This window comes from Sorex araneus, chromosome 3 (assembly GCF_027595985.1).
Source record: "Sorex araneus isolate mSorAra2 chromosome 3, mSorAra2.pri, whole genome shotgun sequence".
NCBI classification, from domain to species: domain Eukaryota; kingdom Metazoa; phylum Chordata; class Mammalia; order Eulipotyphla; family Soricidae; genus Sorex; species Sorex araneus.
In genome coordinates this window covers 86,253,275-86,266,804 of record NC_073304.1, presented here as the reverse complement: position 1 = coordinate 86,266,804, position 13,530 = coordinate 86,253,275, and the positions used below count along the sequence as shown (strand labels likewise).

Sequence of the window (13,530 nt, the reverse complement as noted above, 5' to 3'; positions counted from 1 at the left end):
CCCGGTTCTAATCCCAGCATCCCATATGGTCCCCTGAGCACCGGCAGGGGTAATTCCTGAGTGAAGAGCCAGGAAGTGAAGATCCACAGGGTAATTCCTGAGTGAAGATCCACAGGGTAATCCACAGGGGTTACCCTGTGGATCGCCGGGTGTGACCCAAAAACAAAAAAACAAAACAAAACAAAAAATTGGTTTGTGTTAATGGTCTATACATATTAAGTGCTTAGAAACTAAGACAGTCAAGTTCAAAGGAAAACAGAAGCCCTGAGTCAGCTTCAATCAATACTCATATTCCCATCTTGTCAACATCTGGAAATACAGTCATTTAGTTTTATAACCTTTAGCATGTTTTCTAACATCAAAAATGAAGACTGACCTTTTAAGTTCTTCTTCTTTAGTTTTCAGCTGTTCCAGTTCTTTGAAAAGAAAACCACAAATATATATTAAAATGAACACAGTAAATATTTCTTTGTCTTTGGGCCACACTCAATGGTACTCAGGGCTTCCTCCTGGCTCTGTACTCAGGGATCATTCCAGATGGGTTCAAGGAACCCATATGGGGTGCCAGGGGTCGAACCTGAGTCAGCTGTGTGCAAGGGAAATGCCCTCCCACCTGTACTCTCTAGCCCCCAACAAACTTTTTTTGTAAATATTTCTAAAATCTACAAAAATCAAGGGCCAGGGGCTGAAGCAATAGCACAGCAGGTAGGGCGTTTGCCTTGCACGTGGCTGACCCAGGCGCGATTCCCAGCATCCCATATGGTCCCCTGAGCACTGCCAGGGGTAATTCCTGAGTGAAGAGCCAGGAGTAACCCTGTAGAATCCCCCCCCCACCAAAAAAAGCAAAAAGCTAGTGCCAGAGAGATAGTACAGTGAGTAGGGTGCTTGCCTTACATGCAGCCAACCTGGGTTCAATCCCTGGCACTCCATATGGTCTCGAGTCTCGCCAGGAGTGATCCCTGAACACAGAGCCAGGAATGACCCCAAAACAAATCTACAAAAATCTTTACCCACGTAACCATTTACTTAATGTCTATCGCAATCCCACACTAAATAGTAGAGTGTTCACTATTTTAAGAAAACAAAACAAACACTAAACATATATAAATAAGAACAAGTCAATTATCTCAAACCAATTACCTTTCTCAGCAGCTCTCATTTCAGAATCCCATCCTTTAATAGTATTATCTTTCTCTTCACAGTCCAAATCCTTAGTTTCTAAAATAAACTATATATTAGTGTAACTCACCAAAAAAAGATTTAGCTGCTGTACTATCACTCCAACCCCCACATTATTCTTTCTTAAACATAACAGCCCAGGGGCTGGAGTGGGTAGCACAGCGGGTAGGACGTTTACCTTGCGTGCGGCCGACCTGGGTTCGATTCCCAGCATCCCATATGGTCCCCTGAGCACCGCCAGGGGTAATTCCTGAGTGTAGAGCCAGGAGTAACCCCTGTGCATTGCAGGTGTGACCCAAAAAGAAAAAAAAAAAAAACCCATAACAGCCCAATAATTTCTTAACTTCATACACTTGCTCTTGTTTTTGGACCACACCCTGAACCCCTGTGAAGCTCAGAGGTTACTACTAGATATGCACTATATATGCACTGAAGAATTACTCTTGGTAATGCTTGGGGACCATATGGGATACCAGGATTGAACCCAGGTCAGCTGCATACAAAAATGGTGAGTTACCCACTGTACTATCTCTCTACCCCATCACACCCTTACTCTTTATCTACACATATCCAATCTCTACATTCCAGAAAACTGAGTAAAGACACTAAAAAGGAGTGTTCACTATTTTAAGAAAACAAAACAAAACAAAACAAAAAACTCCTTGAAAGTCTTTATTGTCTGGTTCCTACCAACACCTTTAACTTTCCCTCAGACCATGTTTCCTTTAGCTCTCTATTCTAATTATACTGGGATTATTTCAGACCATTGCATTTGTTAGTTCTTTCCCATAAAAGGGCTTCTGTGTGTGCTATTCATATTGAATTATTAGCTCTCTCCCTTCTCATTTAACTCCTATTTACTCTTTAGATCTTAGAGGAAAACTACTTCTGACAAGATTATGTCAAATTTGTTTCAGGAACGTAGAAGAATTTATAAACTTTTTCATAGCACAAAATTATTTTGTATGAGCCAGTACTGTAACCTAGGGCTCAAAACCCATACCTTATGTCCTTCCAGTCATTGCCAGGTGTAGCCCTGGAGGCCCATGAAGATCACCAGGGTAGCCTGTGTGGTCCCTGGCAACACAGGACCTAAGCAGAGCTGCATACTTGGGACAGACTACTGAACCACTATTCTGGTTAGTTGTGTATTTCTGGGATTGGACTCTAGGTGCCCTTAGCAGTTCTTGACAGCCCATCTACAATATTCTCCTTTACCACCATAGCATAAAGGTTTTATCCCCATTCCCTTTGTGCTCAGAGATGAGTCCCAGCAGTGCTCAGGGACCATATGCGGTACTAGTGATCAAATTAGGGCTGGCTGTAAGCAAGATTATATATGGTCTGGGCTATGATGAATTTACCATATATTATATTATCTTGAATTGCCTCATTGTTTATGAAAGACTAAAGTACCTGAGCATTAATTTGCTCTACTTTAATTTCTCAAGCTGCTAACACGAGGTTTCAAACATAGTAGTACCAACAATCTATACTGTAGAGAAGCATTTAGAAAAATTCTTCTCTTGGAAAACTGTTCAAATTACGTACCTATCTCCACCTCAGTGAGACAGTTATCAATCTTCTTAAGTGTGTTGTCCATCTTGTTTATTCTTATCTGAAGTTTCTCCCTCTCATTCTATACACAATATTATAAATTGTCAATTTAAACCATCAAACAAAACATAGCAATATTACAAATGGCTCAATCACTGATAAAACTGCTATATTTTTTCTTTGCAATCATACATACATTTATAATTTATAAAAATAAAAAATATACAAAAAATAAATAAAATATATATACAGAGAGAAGAAAAATATGCTTGCCATAGAGGTGAGGAAGGGGACAGGAGGGAAACTAGAGACACTGGTAGTGGGAAATGTACACTGGTGAAGGGACGGGTGTTGGAACATTATATGACTGAAACCCAATCATTAACAACTTTGTAACTGCGTATCTCACTATGATTCAATTAAAAAAAAACTGCTATGTTTAAATCATATGGGTAAATTTTAAAATGAAACTCAAAACTTCTATCTCAGCTCTAAAAAATTATTATTTTTGGTTTGAGGCCATACCTTGCTGTGCTCAGGGCTTACTCGGCTCTGTGTTCAGGGATCAGTTCTGGCAGGGTATGGGAGACTATGATCAAATTTGGTTGGCTGTGTGCATGGCAAGCACCTTACTCCCTATACTATCACTTCGGCCCCTAAAATTGTTTAAGGCATACATAACATAAAAACAAAATCTTTTCTTTCTGATTTTAAACTTTAACATCCTATTTTCTTCTTCAAAGGATAACAATTCATGTAAATTTTCATGGCAAGAGCTATAGTACAGCAGGTACAGTGCTTGCCTTGCATGAAACAGACCTGGGTTCAATTCCTGGCATCCCATATGGTCCCCTGAACTCCCCCAGGAATATTCTTGAGTGCAGAGATAGGAGTAAAGCCTGAGTGTTGCCAGTGTTCCCACCCCTCTCTCCAAATAATACAAATAACATTTCCCAGACTAATTTGTCAATGTATAGTTCTTCTATCCATTTTTTTTCTTTATTTTTGGGTAGGGGCTATACCTGGCAGTGCTCAGATTCTACTCCTGGCTCTGTGCTCAGAGATCACTCCTGGTGGAGCTCAGAGGACCATATGGGGTGCTGGTGATTAAATCTGGGCCAGCTGTATGGAAGGAAAGCACTTGAAATGCTGTACTATTGCTTCAGCCCTTTGTGAAGTCTTTTTTAAAAGAAAAAAAGTTTTGAGAGGCCTGAGAGATAAAACAGCACATAAGGACTACAGAGCCAGAAGTAAGCCCTAAGCACCCACCCCCCTCCCATTAAAAAAAAAAAAAAAAAGAAGTATTTTTGGGAAGACCCTATAGTTCAGTGGTAGAGCACTTGTATGAGACCCTGGGTTTGAGCCAAGACACTGCAAAGAAAAAAGAAAGAGAAAATCTACTTTAATTTGGGGTCACACAAACAAATAGTGCTTGGGGACTACTCCTAATACTGTGTTTCTGGAAGTGCTCAGCGGACCATGTAGTGCCTAAGGATTGAATTATATGCCTGCTTGCATGCAAGGCATATACTTAGTCATTGAGCTTCTTCTCAGCTCAGGAAAGGCTACTTTAAACACAGGGACACTCACACATAGGTGGATATGCACTATGAGGAAGACAATACTATGTATAATCCTTAGGAATGGAAGATAATAATTCCGTATTGTTTTATTTCAGTGTATAGTGGAGATGAGACACAGGTCTATATTAGCAAATCTATTCTAGTATTACTAAGATGATATATATATATATATTTTGCTTTTTGGGTCACACCTGGCAATGCACAGGGGTTACTCCTGGCTCTGCACTCAGGAATTACCCCTGGCGGTGCTCAGGGGACCATATGGGATGCTGGGATTCGAACCCGGGTTGGCCGCGTGCAAGGCAAACGCCCTACCCGTTGTGCTATCGCTCCAGCCCCTAAGATGATATTTTTGCTAAATTGACTTGACCTTTCTTAAACATTATTATGTTTTTACCTGTGCAGGTGTATCCTTCATATTTCGAGCTTTCTTTCTATTCTATTGTGTATTAAGTTACCTTAGCCGACTGCACCAGCTTGCTATAAAGAGTCACTTTTCCTTGATGAGTGAAGACTTTAGTCATCTTTGTAAAACGTGATTTTATTTTGTTCAAGTAATTTCCAAAGGCCTTCAACTGTGAAAAAAAAAGAATAAAAGACTATATTAACTAGAGTAAATTACTTAAAAAAGGCAAAATTCAAAGTTTTTTTCCCTTTTTTTGTGCAGGGGGAGCAGCACCTGGAGGTGTTCAGGGGTTAGTCCTGTCTCTGCACTCAGGAATCACTCCTGGTGGTGCTCAGGAGACCATAAGGAATGCCAGGGATTGAATCTGGGTTGACTGCAAGCAAGGCAAGTGCTCTACCTGGTGCTGTACCTCTCAGGCCCACTAGACTTAATACATTTTCAGTAGGCAGGAAGAGGGTGCCAAACCCAGTGGGGCGAGGGACTGAATCCAGGGCAAACACTCCAGTCCTTTGAGCAGTCTCTCCAGCCACCTATACCCAACTTTTGAGGCAAGGCACTTCTCATTTATCTGTACTTAATAGTTTAAGAACAGAATAAAAGGGGCTGGAGCAATAGCACAGCGGGTAGGGCGTTTGCCTTGCACACGGCCAACCCGGGTTCGATTCCCAGCATCCCATATGGTCCCCTGAGCACCACCAGGGCTAATTCCTGAGTGCAGAGCCAGGAGCAAACCCTGTGCATCACCGGGTGTGACCCAAAAAGAAAAAAAAAAAAAAAGAAAAGAATAAAAGATTTTTAAAAAATCTTGATTCCTTTACAATAGCCAGAAACTGGAAAGAACCCAAGTATTCAGGTATCTGGATAAAGAAATTGTGGTTAATATGCACAGTGAAATACTGCTTGGCTATAAGAAAAGATAAAATCATGCAACGTGTCGCTACATAGATCGATCTGAAGAATATCATACTTAGTGAAGTAAATCCGATGGAAACGGTCAGACACTGCACTATTTCTCTTATTCGTGGTATATAAGGAAACATAGGATGGGAATAATAAATGTCCAGAGACAAAGGGGTGTGAACTGGTCTATAAAACTGAGCTTACTATGAGAACAACAAGCTGGTGATGGGAGTTTTGGTGGTAGAGAAGGAACAGTGTAGTGGAGGGTGTTGTGTTGAAATATCATATTCATGAAAATATTAATTAAAAGTATTATTAATCATGATGTCTAAGATAAAATTGATTAAAAATTAAAATACATGTGAAAGTGTTATTATATAAGTGGTTTTTAAGCATTTTAAAAAAAATTTATGTTATATGTACAAACATTTCTTGTGTACTTACTATGTGTAAAGCACTGGAAAAGCAAAATAAATAATTCACATTTCATATCCTAAAGAATTCAAGGTCTAGGGGCTGGAGCGATAGCACGGCGGGTAGGGCGTTTGCCTTGCTTGCGGCTGACCCGGGTTCGACTCCCAGCATTCCATATGGTCCCCTGAGTACTGCCAGGAGTAATTCCTGAGTGCAGAGCCAAGAGTAACCCCTGTGCATCACCAGGTGTGACCCAAAAAGCAAAAAAAAAAAAAGAATTCAAGGTCTAAAAAAGGAATCTGTCATTTGAAGAGGTATTACAATAAAATATGTTTATTAAAAGCTAAAAAAAAATCTTGATTCCGATTTTTAATTAATATATTCATATTGCAAATTAGAAAACAATAAACCAAATTAGACAACAAACACAAATAAATTTGTATTCATATCTTTTTTTTTTTTTTTTTTTTGCTTTTTGGGTCACACCCGGTGATGCACAGGGGTTACTCCTGGCTCTGCACTCAGGAATTACTCCTGGTGGTGCTCAGGGGACCATATGGGATGCTGGGAATCGAACCCAGGTCGGCCACGTGCAAGGCAAACGTCCTACCCGCTGTGCTATTGCTCCAGCCCCTGTATTCATATTTTGAATTAGAAAACAAGAGCACTGGAGACATAGTACAGTGGGAAGGCGTTTGTATTGCATGCGGTCCACCCGGGTTTGATCCTGGCATCCCATATGATTCTCCAAGTACCACTAGAAGTGATTCCTGAATGCAGAGCCAGGATTAACCCCTGAGAATCGCTGGATGTGACCCAAACCTCCCTCACCCCAAAAATAAATAAATGAGACTCTGGTAATATTATATTTGAGAAGTTAAAGAATATCACTATCAAATAGCAGTTATTTATATATATCACACATTGTTTAAATTATTTACACTGATTTCCATTCACAAAATAAAGCAAAAGTACCTCTTCATCAGAGCAGTGTTTCATTTTTTCCCAGAGATTCTTATTTACATCAGTTAACAGTTTGTCTTGGTTCAATGCAGAAAGCTTTAATCTAAAATACAGAAAAGTTACTTAATAGGAGTTCAATGCATCAATTCAGAACTATAAGTACACTTAATTTTTCTTTAGTCTTTTCAACAAAAAAGGATGGGAATTCACTCAAGCATAATGATCAGCCTAATTATTCACAACTTATAATCTGTACAAGAATGTTATGAATCAATAAAAATTTTCTTTAAAAAAAATTATTATTATTATTATTATTAATTTATTTTTTGCTTTTTGGGTCAAACCCAGTGATGCCAAGGGGTTATTCTTGGCTCTGCACTCAGAAATTACTCCTGGCAGTGCTTGGGGAACCTTATGGGATGTCGGGGATTAAACCCAGGTTGGCTTCGTGCAAGGCAAACGTCCTACCAGCTGTACTATCGTTTGAGCCCCAATAAAAATTTTCTTACAAAGAGATTTCTAATTTATCAACTTCTTCTGACATGAAAATATGTTACTTAAGAGTCCTTAAGGTCTATCAATGTACAACTGTTGTGAAGTTGTAGCTATTATATTAGTAAAAGTTCCAAATTCAATTTAAAAGAAAAAATCTTATCTCTATAGAATAGTATTTATAAAAATAGCAAAGTAATATATCAGTCTATTGTTAAGTAGAAGAAATATATTTCTGTCAGAGTTAGAAAATATAAGTTATAAAAAGTTAGGGGCTGGAGCGATAGCACAGCAGGTAGGGCGTTTGCCTTGCACGAGGCTGACCCCGGGTTCAGATTCCCAGGATCCCATATGGTCCCCTGAGCAACGCCAGGGGTGATTTCTGAGTGCAGAGCCAGGAGTTACCCTTGTGCATCTCCAGGTGTGACCCCCCAAAAAAACAAAAAGATTAAAGGAGGGCTTTAGGGTTCTCCAGTAATTTTCTTAAAAAAAAAAAAATGTTACAAGAAGTTAGAAGTCATAGTAGTTTGTTTTGTTTTTTCTTTTTGGGTCACACCAGCGATGCACAGGGGTTACCTCCTGGCTTTGCACTCAGGAATTACCCCTGGCGGTGCTCAGGGGACCATATGGGATGCTGGGAATCAAACCCGGGTCAGTCACGTGCAAGGCAAACGCCCTACCTGCTGTGCTATTGCTCCAACCCCAAAAGTCATAGTAGTTAGAAGATATAGGTATGCACCTATGTGCAAACCAAACAAATCACTCTTGGTGGTACTCAGGGGACCACAATGAGTGCTGGGGATCAAACTCAGGTCAGAAATGTGTCAGGCAAGTGCTCTGTACTTTCTCTCTGGGCCCTAATGCCTTTACGTAGTACGAAGAAATTAATCTACCTAAACTTATGTATCTAAAACACAAAACTTATCTCAGTGTGTAGCACATAAAAGATGTTTAACTTATACTTACTGATTTAACAAATCAGAATAAGGCAAATCTATATTTCTGTATAAAATTTAGCAGTATCTTCAGTTTCTAGGTTCATTCATTCATTTTTGGGGGAGTCTCAGGGTCACAGCCAGTAATACTCAGAGGCTACTCCTGGAACATTGCTTGAAGATGATTCCCAGTAATAATCTTGGGATCCTATGGTGATGGGGACCTAATCTGGATATCCCACATGCAAAATACTTATGGTACCCTTTTGAGCTATGCTTGTTCTGTGCTCAGAAATCACTCCTGGTGGGGCTCAGGGAACTGTATGGGATGCCGGGGATTAAATTGGAGTTAGCCATGTACAAGTAATGCCTTATCTGCTGTACTATCACTCCAGCTCCTTTGAATCTTTTAAATCTTTTAAGTTTTGCCATCAATTTATAAAATCATAATTGTTGTGGACTTACATTTTTCTAAGAATGGCATGGAAACATATTTATTACTCATTTCTACTACTGAGTAGTATTATCCCCAATTTATGGATATAGAAATGAAGGTTGAGTCTTAAATAAGATTATATAGCAAATAGCACACAGCTGACCTGGATTTGATCCTCATCACCTATATCGTCCCTCCCAAGTGTAGAACCAGGAATAAGCCCTGATCACTTCCAAGTGTGGACCAAAAACAAAAACAAAAGATCCTACAGTTAATATTATAGCTAAACAGCTAATATTATAACAAAAATTGAGGTTTTTATTTCTTTATTTTTTGTGCCACAGAACCTGCCGGAGATCAAGGGTTTAAATGTGATGTTGAGGATTAAACCTCGGTTGACATGTGTAAGGCACTACCTAGTACCTACTATACAATCTCTCTGGCCCGAGGGTTGAATATGACTGCATAGTAGAAAATCTCCACATACCACATTATACTGTCACTAAATGCCATCAATTTTCTTGTCAATATTATTTCAATCAAAACCTTACTGCACAGATTATTCATCCATTCAACAACACATACACACACAAACACAAATATTCATACTCTTCTATCTTTTGGTGAAGAGCATCACAATCTTCTTTATAAATCTGTATCTTGGGTCGATAAACATATTGACTTAACATCAGGTCTTCTGGGGTAGCCGGTGAGTTTACAGTAAACTGGAAAAAAAATCAGAGATCAAAACCATATTCAGAAATTGTTTCAGCACACTTATTTTAAAAAGTTCTCCAAAACATATATATATATATATATATTTTTGCTATTTGGCTCACACCCGGCAATGCACAGGGGTTACTCCTGGCTCTGCACTCAGGAATTACTCCTGGCAGTGCTCAGGGGACCATATGGGATGTTGGGAATCGAACCCAAGTTGGCTGCGTGCAAGGCAATTGCCCTACCCACTGTGCTATCGCTTTAGTCCCAATATATGAATATTCTTAATTAATTTACCTCATTGAAATGTGAATTCAAGTCTCATCAAAGTTTAGTTCTAATAGACATTTATGGCAACTATAGGTGTTCCACTCATAAGGATTGAAAGTGGTTTGAAAATGGCTGTGCATTATTTTATAAAACCAAAACCTAAAAAATAAAATTTACTAGAAAACTATTCATTAAAAGGAAGGAAAAAAAGGGATCGGTTTTGGAGGCTGAAGCAATAGCACAGCGGGTAGGGCATTTGCCTTGCACGTGGCTAACGTTCAATTTCCAGCATCCCATACGTTTCCCGAGCACCGCCAGGAGTAATTCCTGAGTGCATGAGCTAGGAGTAACCCCTGTGCAACACCGGGTGTGATCCAAAAAGCAATAATAAAAAAAAAGAGACATCAGTTTTGGACAACCCTTAGAAATAGCTTGGGCCTTAAGAGTCACACACTTTACACAAGTTCAAATCCTCAGTGTCCCATATTTCCAAGAGCAATCCTGGTGATTTTTGGTCTGGTAGCTCTGCTGTCTGCCTTTCTTGTTTCTATAGCAATTTCATCCAAATTGCCATCAAGAGGTTATGACCTTCTGTGAGTACCTACAATGATAAGTGAGCCCTACTGCCAGGAAATGTGTTATCTGGCAAGCACATGTGTAAGCACAGCCGATAGCACCATAAGCTCCATTTTTGAGATCTAAGAGTGTGACTCCTGTGAGCATGTGTGCGAGCACTAAAATCTGAAGGATGACCCCTGATGAATGCCAGAGTTAGGTGTCTATACAACCTTCACTATCATAACATCATCAACATCATCAACAATGACACAATGGAGTGGGGTAAGGACGCCAGGGGCCTAGCTCATAGATCTACTGTATTTGGGGGAGCTTGTATCACACAGTTCCCTAATAATTAATCCTAACCACATGGTGCCCTAAGCATTACCAGGAGCATTAAGTTGGGAATAGCCCCTGAGCATCACAAGGGCTATTGTAACTCAAACTTCCTCCACCCAAAGAGTCAGTCTCCCAGGTAATCCTTTTCTATTTCTGTTTTTTAGCACCAACCATTCCCACTATTCTTAACTATTTCAAACTTTCTCAACAAGTGTAAAATAAAGCAAATAAATTTTATAGATTTAAACAATGAAAACAAAAATCTTACTGGTTCTAATTCAATGTCTCTGTCTCTCTGTCTCTCTCTGTCTCTGTCTCTCTCTTTCTCTCTCTCTTGCGCACGCGCGATGCCAAAAATTGAACCTAGGGCCTGCATACACAATGTTTTTGGGCCATACCCAAACCAAAGGTGCTCAGAGGCTACTCCCGATTCTGTTCAGGGGTCACTCTCACAGGTTGGGGGATCATGTAGTGCCAGCAATCAAACCTCAGCATTCAAGGGCCAGATAGATAGTACAGTGGGTAGAGCCTTGCATGCAGCTGACCTAGGTCTGATCCCCAGAACCACATGACTCCCTAAGCTCCACCAGGGTGGCCACCCCTGCAAAAAAAAAAACAAAAACAAAAACAAAAAAAACACCTAAACAACAACAAAACCAAATCCAGGCCTTCTACATGCAAAGCATGCCTTCAGCCCATTAAGATCTTTCTAGTCCCTAGTTTGTCTTTATATTGATGAAGTGTCCCGGTTTTTTGTTTGTTTGTTTTGTTTTTTATTTTGTATTTTATTATTTATTTATTTATTTTTTCTTTTTGGGTCACACCAGTGATGCACAGGGGTTACTTCTGGCTCAAGCACTCAGGAATTACTCCTGGCGGTACTCGAGGGACCATATGGGATACTGGGAATGGAACATGAACCTGAACACGGGTCGGCTGCGTGCAAGGCAAACACCCTACCTGCTGTGCTATCGCTCTGACCCCTGTTTTGTTTTTAATTCAAGCATTCTTTATATATTCTAGATACAGCATCTATATGATTTATAAATGTTTTCTCCCATTTTTAAGACCAACTTTACTTTCACTTTCTTGATTATCATTTGTAGCAAAGTTTCTAGTTTTGATGAATTCTAAAAATTTTGTTGTCTAATTATTAGTCATACCGTTATTAATTCTGTTGTCTACTTATTTATTGTCTAATAAGTAAACATGTGCTTCTGGCACTTATAACTTTTTTTTTTTTTTTTGGGTCACACCTGGCAATGCACAGGGGTTACTCCTGGTTCTACACTCAGGAATTACTCCTGGCGGTGCTCAGGGGACCATATGGGATGCTGGGATTCGAACCCGGGTCGGCCGCGTGCAAGGCAAACGCCCTACCCACTGTGCTATCGCTCCGGCCCCTATAACTTATTTTTGTATACAACGTGAATTACAGATTATTTCTTTTTGGTTTTGGACCACATGTGGCAGTGTTCAGAGATGGTTCCTGTCTCTGTGCTCAAAAGTGACCCCTGGGGGCTAGAGCGATAGCACAGCGGGTAGGGCGTTTGCCTTGCACACGGCCAACCCGGGTTCTAATCCCAGCATCCCATATGGTCCCCTGAGCACCGCCAGGGGTAATTCCTGAGTGAAGAGCTAGAAGTAACCCCTGTGCATCGCCGGGTGTGACCCAAAAAAAAAAAAAAAAAAAAGTGACCCCTGGCAGTGCATGGGAGACCATATGTGGCGCCAGAGATCAAATCAGGGTCAGCAGTATACAAAGCAAGTGTCTTTCCTCCTGTACTTTTGTTATTTGTTTGGGGGGTGGTCACACCTAGCAGTCCTTGGTGGACCACATGAGATTCCAGGGATTTAACCCAGATTGGCCATGTGCAAGGCAAGAATCTTACCCATTGTACTACAGACATACACATATATTCAATAGCATTTATAGAAAAAAAACCCTGTTTTTCAGGGGTAGATTTGTCATAAAAAATGTCTACACGGGGTGAGAGCAGTAGTATAGCATGTAAGATGCTTGCCTTACATGTAGCTGACCCAGGTTCTATCCATGGCACTCATACCATCCTGAGCCCACCAGGAGTGATCCCTGAACGCAAAACCAGGAGTCGGCTCTGAGCACTGCCAGGTATTGCCCCCAAACAAACCAAACCAAATAAAGTCTACACATATGTGGGTATTATCTTGCAAGTTAGAATTCAACTGGTCCTAGTGACTTTTTTTTGGAGGCAGTATGCCAAACACTGAACCTAGGGCCTTACACATTGACAAAGTTCCACTGAGCCTTAGTCTGACAATTTGTGGCTGAGGGCAACATAGCAGCCATATGTGTTCAGGGAAACCATATTCTGGTAACATGCCAGAATTTTAACCAGGGTCACTGTTAGCCGAATGCTAAGCAAGCACCTTAACCTTTGTATTATCTCACTGGCCTCCAACAATTCTTCAATCCTTCCTTCCCTTCCCTTTGTTGTTGTTATCATTGTAATGACCATGGGTTACACACATGCCTGGCCATGCTCACACATTTTTACCTGTGGTGGTCAATGGGGGACACACATCAGGTTGTAGTACTTGTGCTATGTACAGTTCTCACCAAGGTTTTCACTTATTTGATCATAGAACTTGTACACTTGCTGATCAGAATAAGCACTCTGACTGTCTAACATACAAGTTATAGATAATGGTGCTTGCCAGGGGTTGCTGTAGAGTAACTGTGTTGCCCACACACATACCAGAGGTAGTATTTACTAGACATGGCACTCACATCTTTCC

The 13,530-nt window shown here is 40.3% G+C and overlaps 1 protein-coding gene across 1 annotated transcript in view; it reads right to left on the bottom strand.

Moving 5' to 3' along the window:
- Window positions 1–13,530, bottom strand: part of KNL1 (kinetochore scaffold 1) — a 57,164-nt gene that overhangs the window by 14,074 nt on the left and 29,560 nt on the right. Inside the window, exons 14-19 of the mRNA XM_004609772.2 lie at window positions 9,475–9,590; window positions 7,015–7,105; window positions 4,778–4,894; window positions 2,731–2,818; window positions 1,141–1,218; window positions 377–416 (exon numbers count right to left, since the gene is read on the bottom strand). Of these exons, the coding sequence (XP_004609829.2) occupies window positions 377–416; window positions 1,141–1,218; window positions 2,731–2,818; window positions 4,778–4,894; window positions 7,015–7,105; window positions 9,475–9,590 (530 nt within the window). The remainder of the gene's footprint in view (window positions 1–376; window positions 417–1,140; window positions 1,219–2,730; window positions 2,819–4,777; window positions 4,895–7,014; window positions 7,106–9,474; window positions 9,591–13,530) is intronic.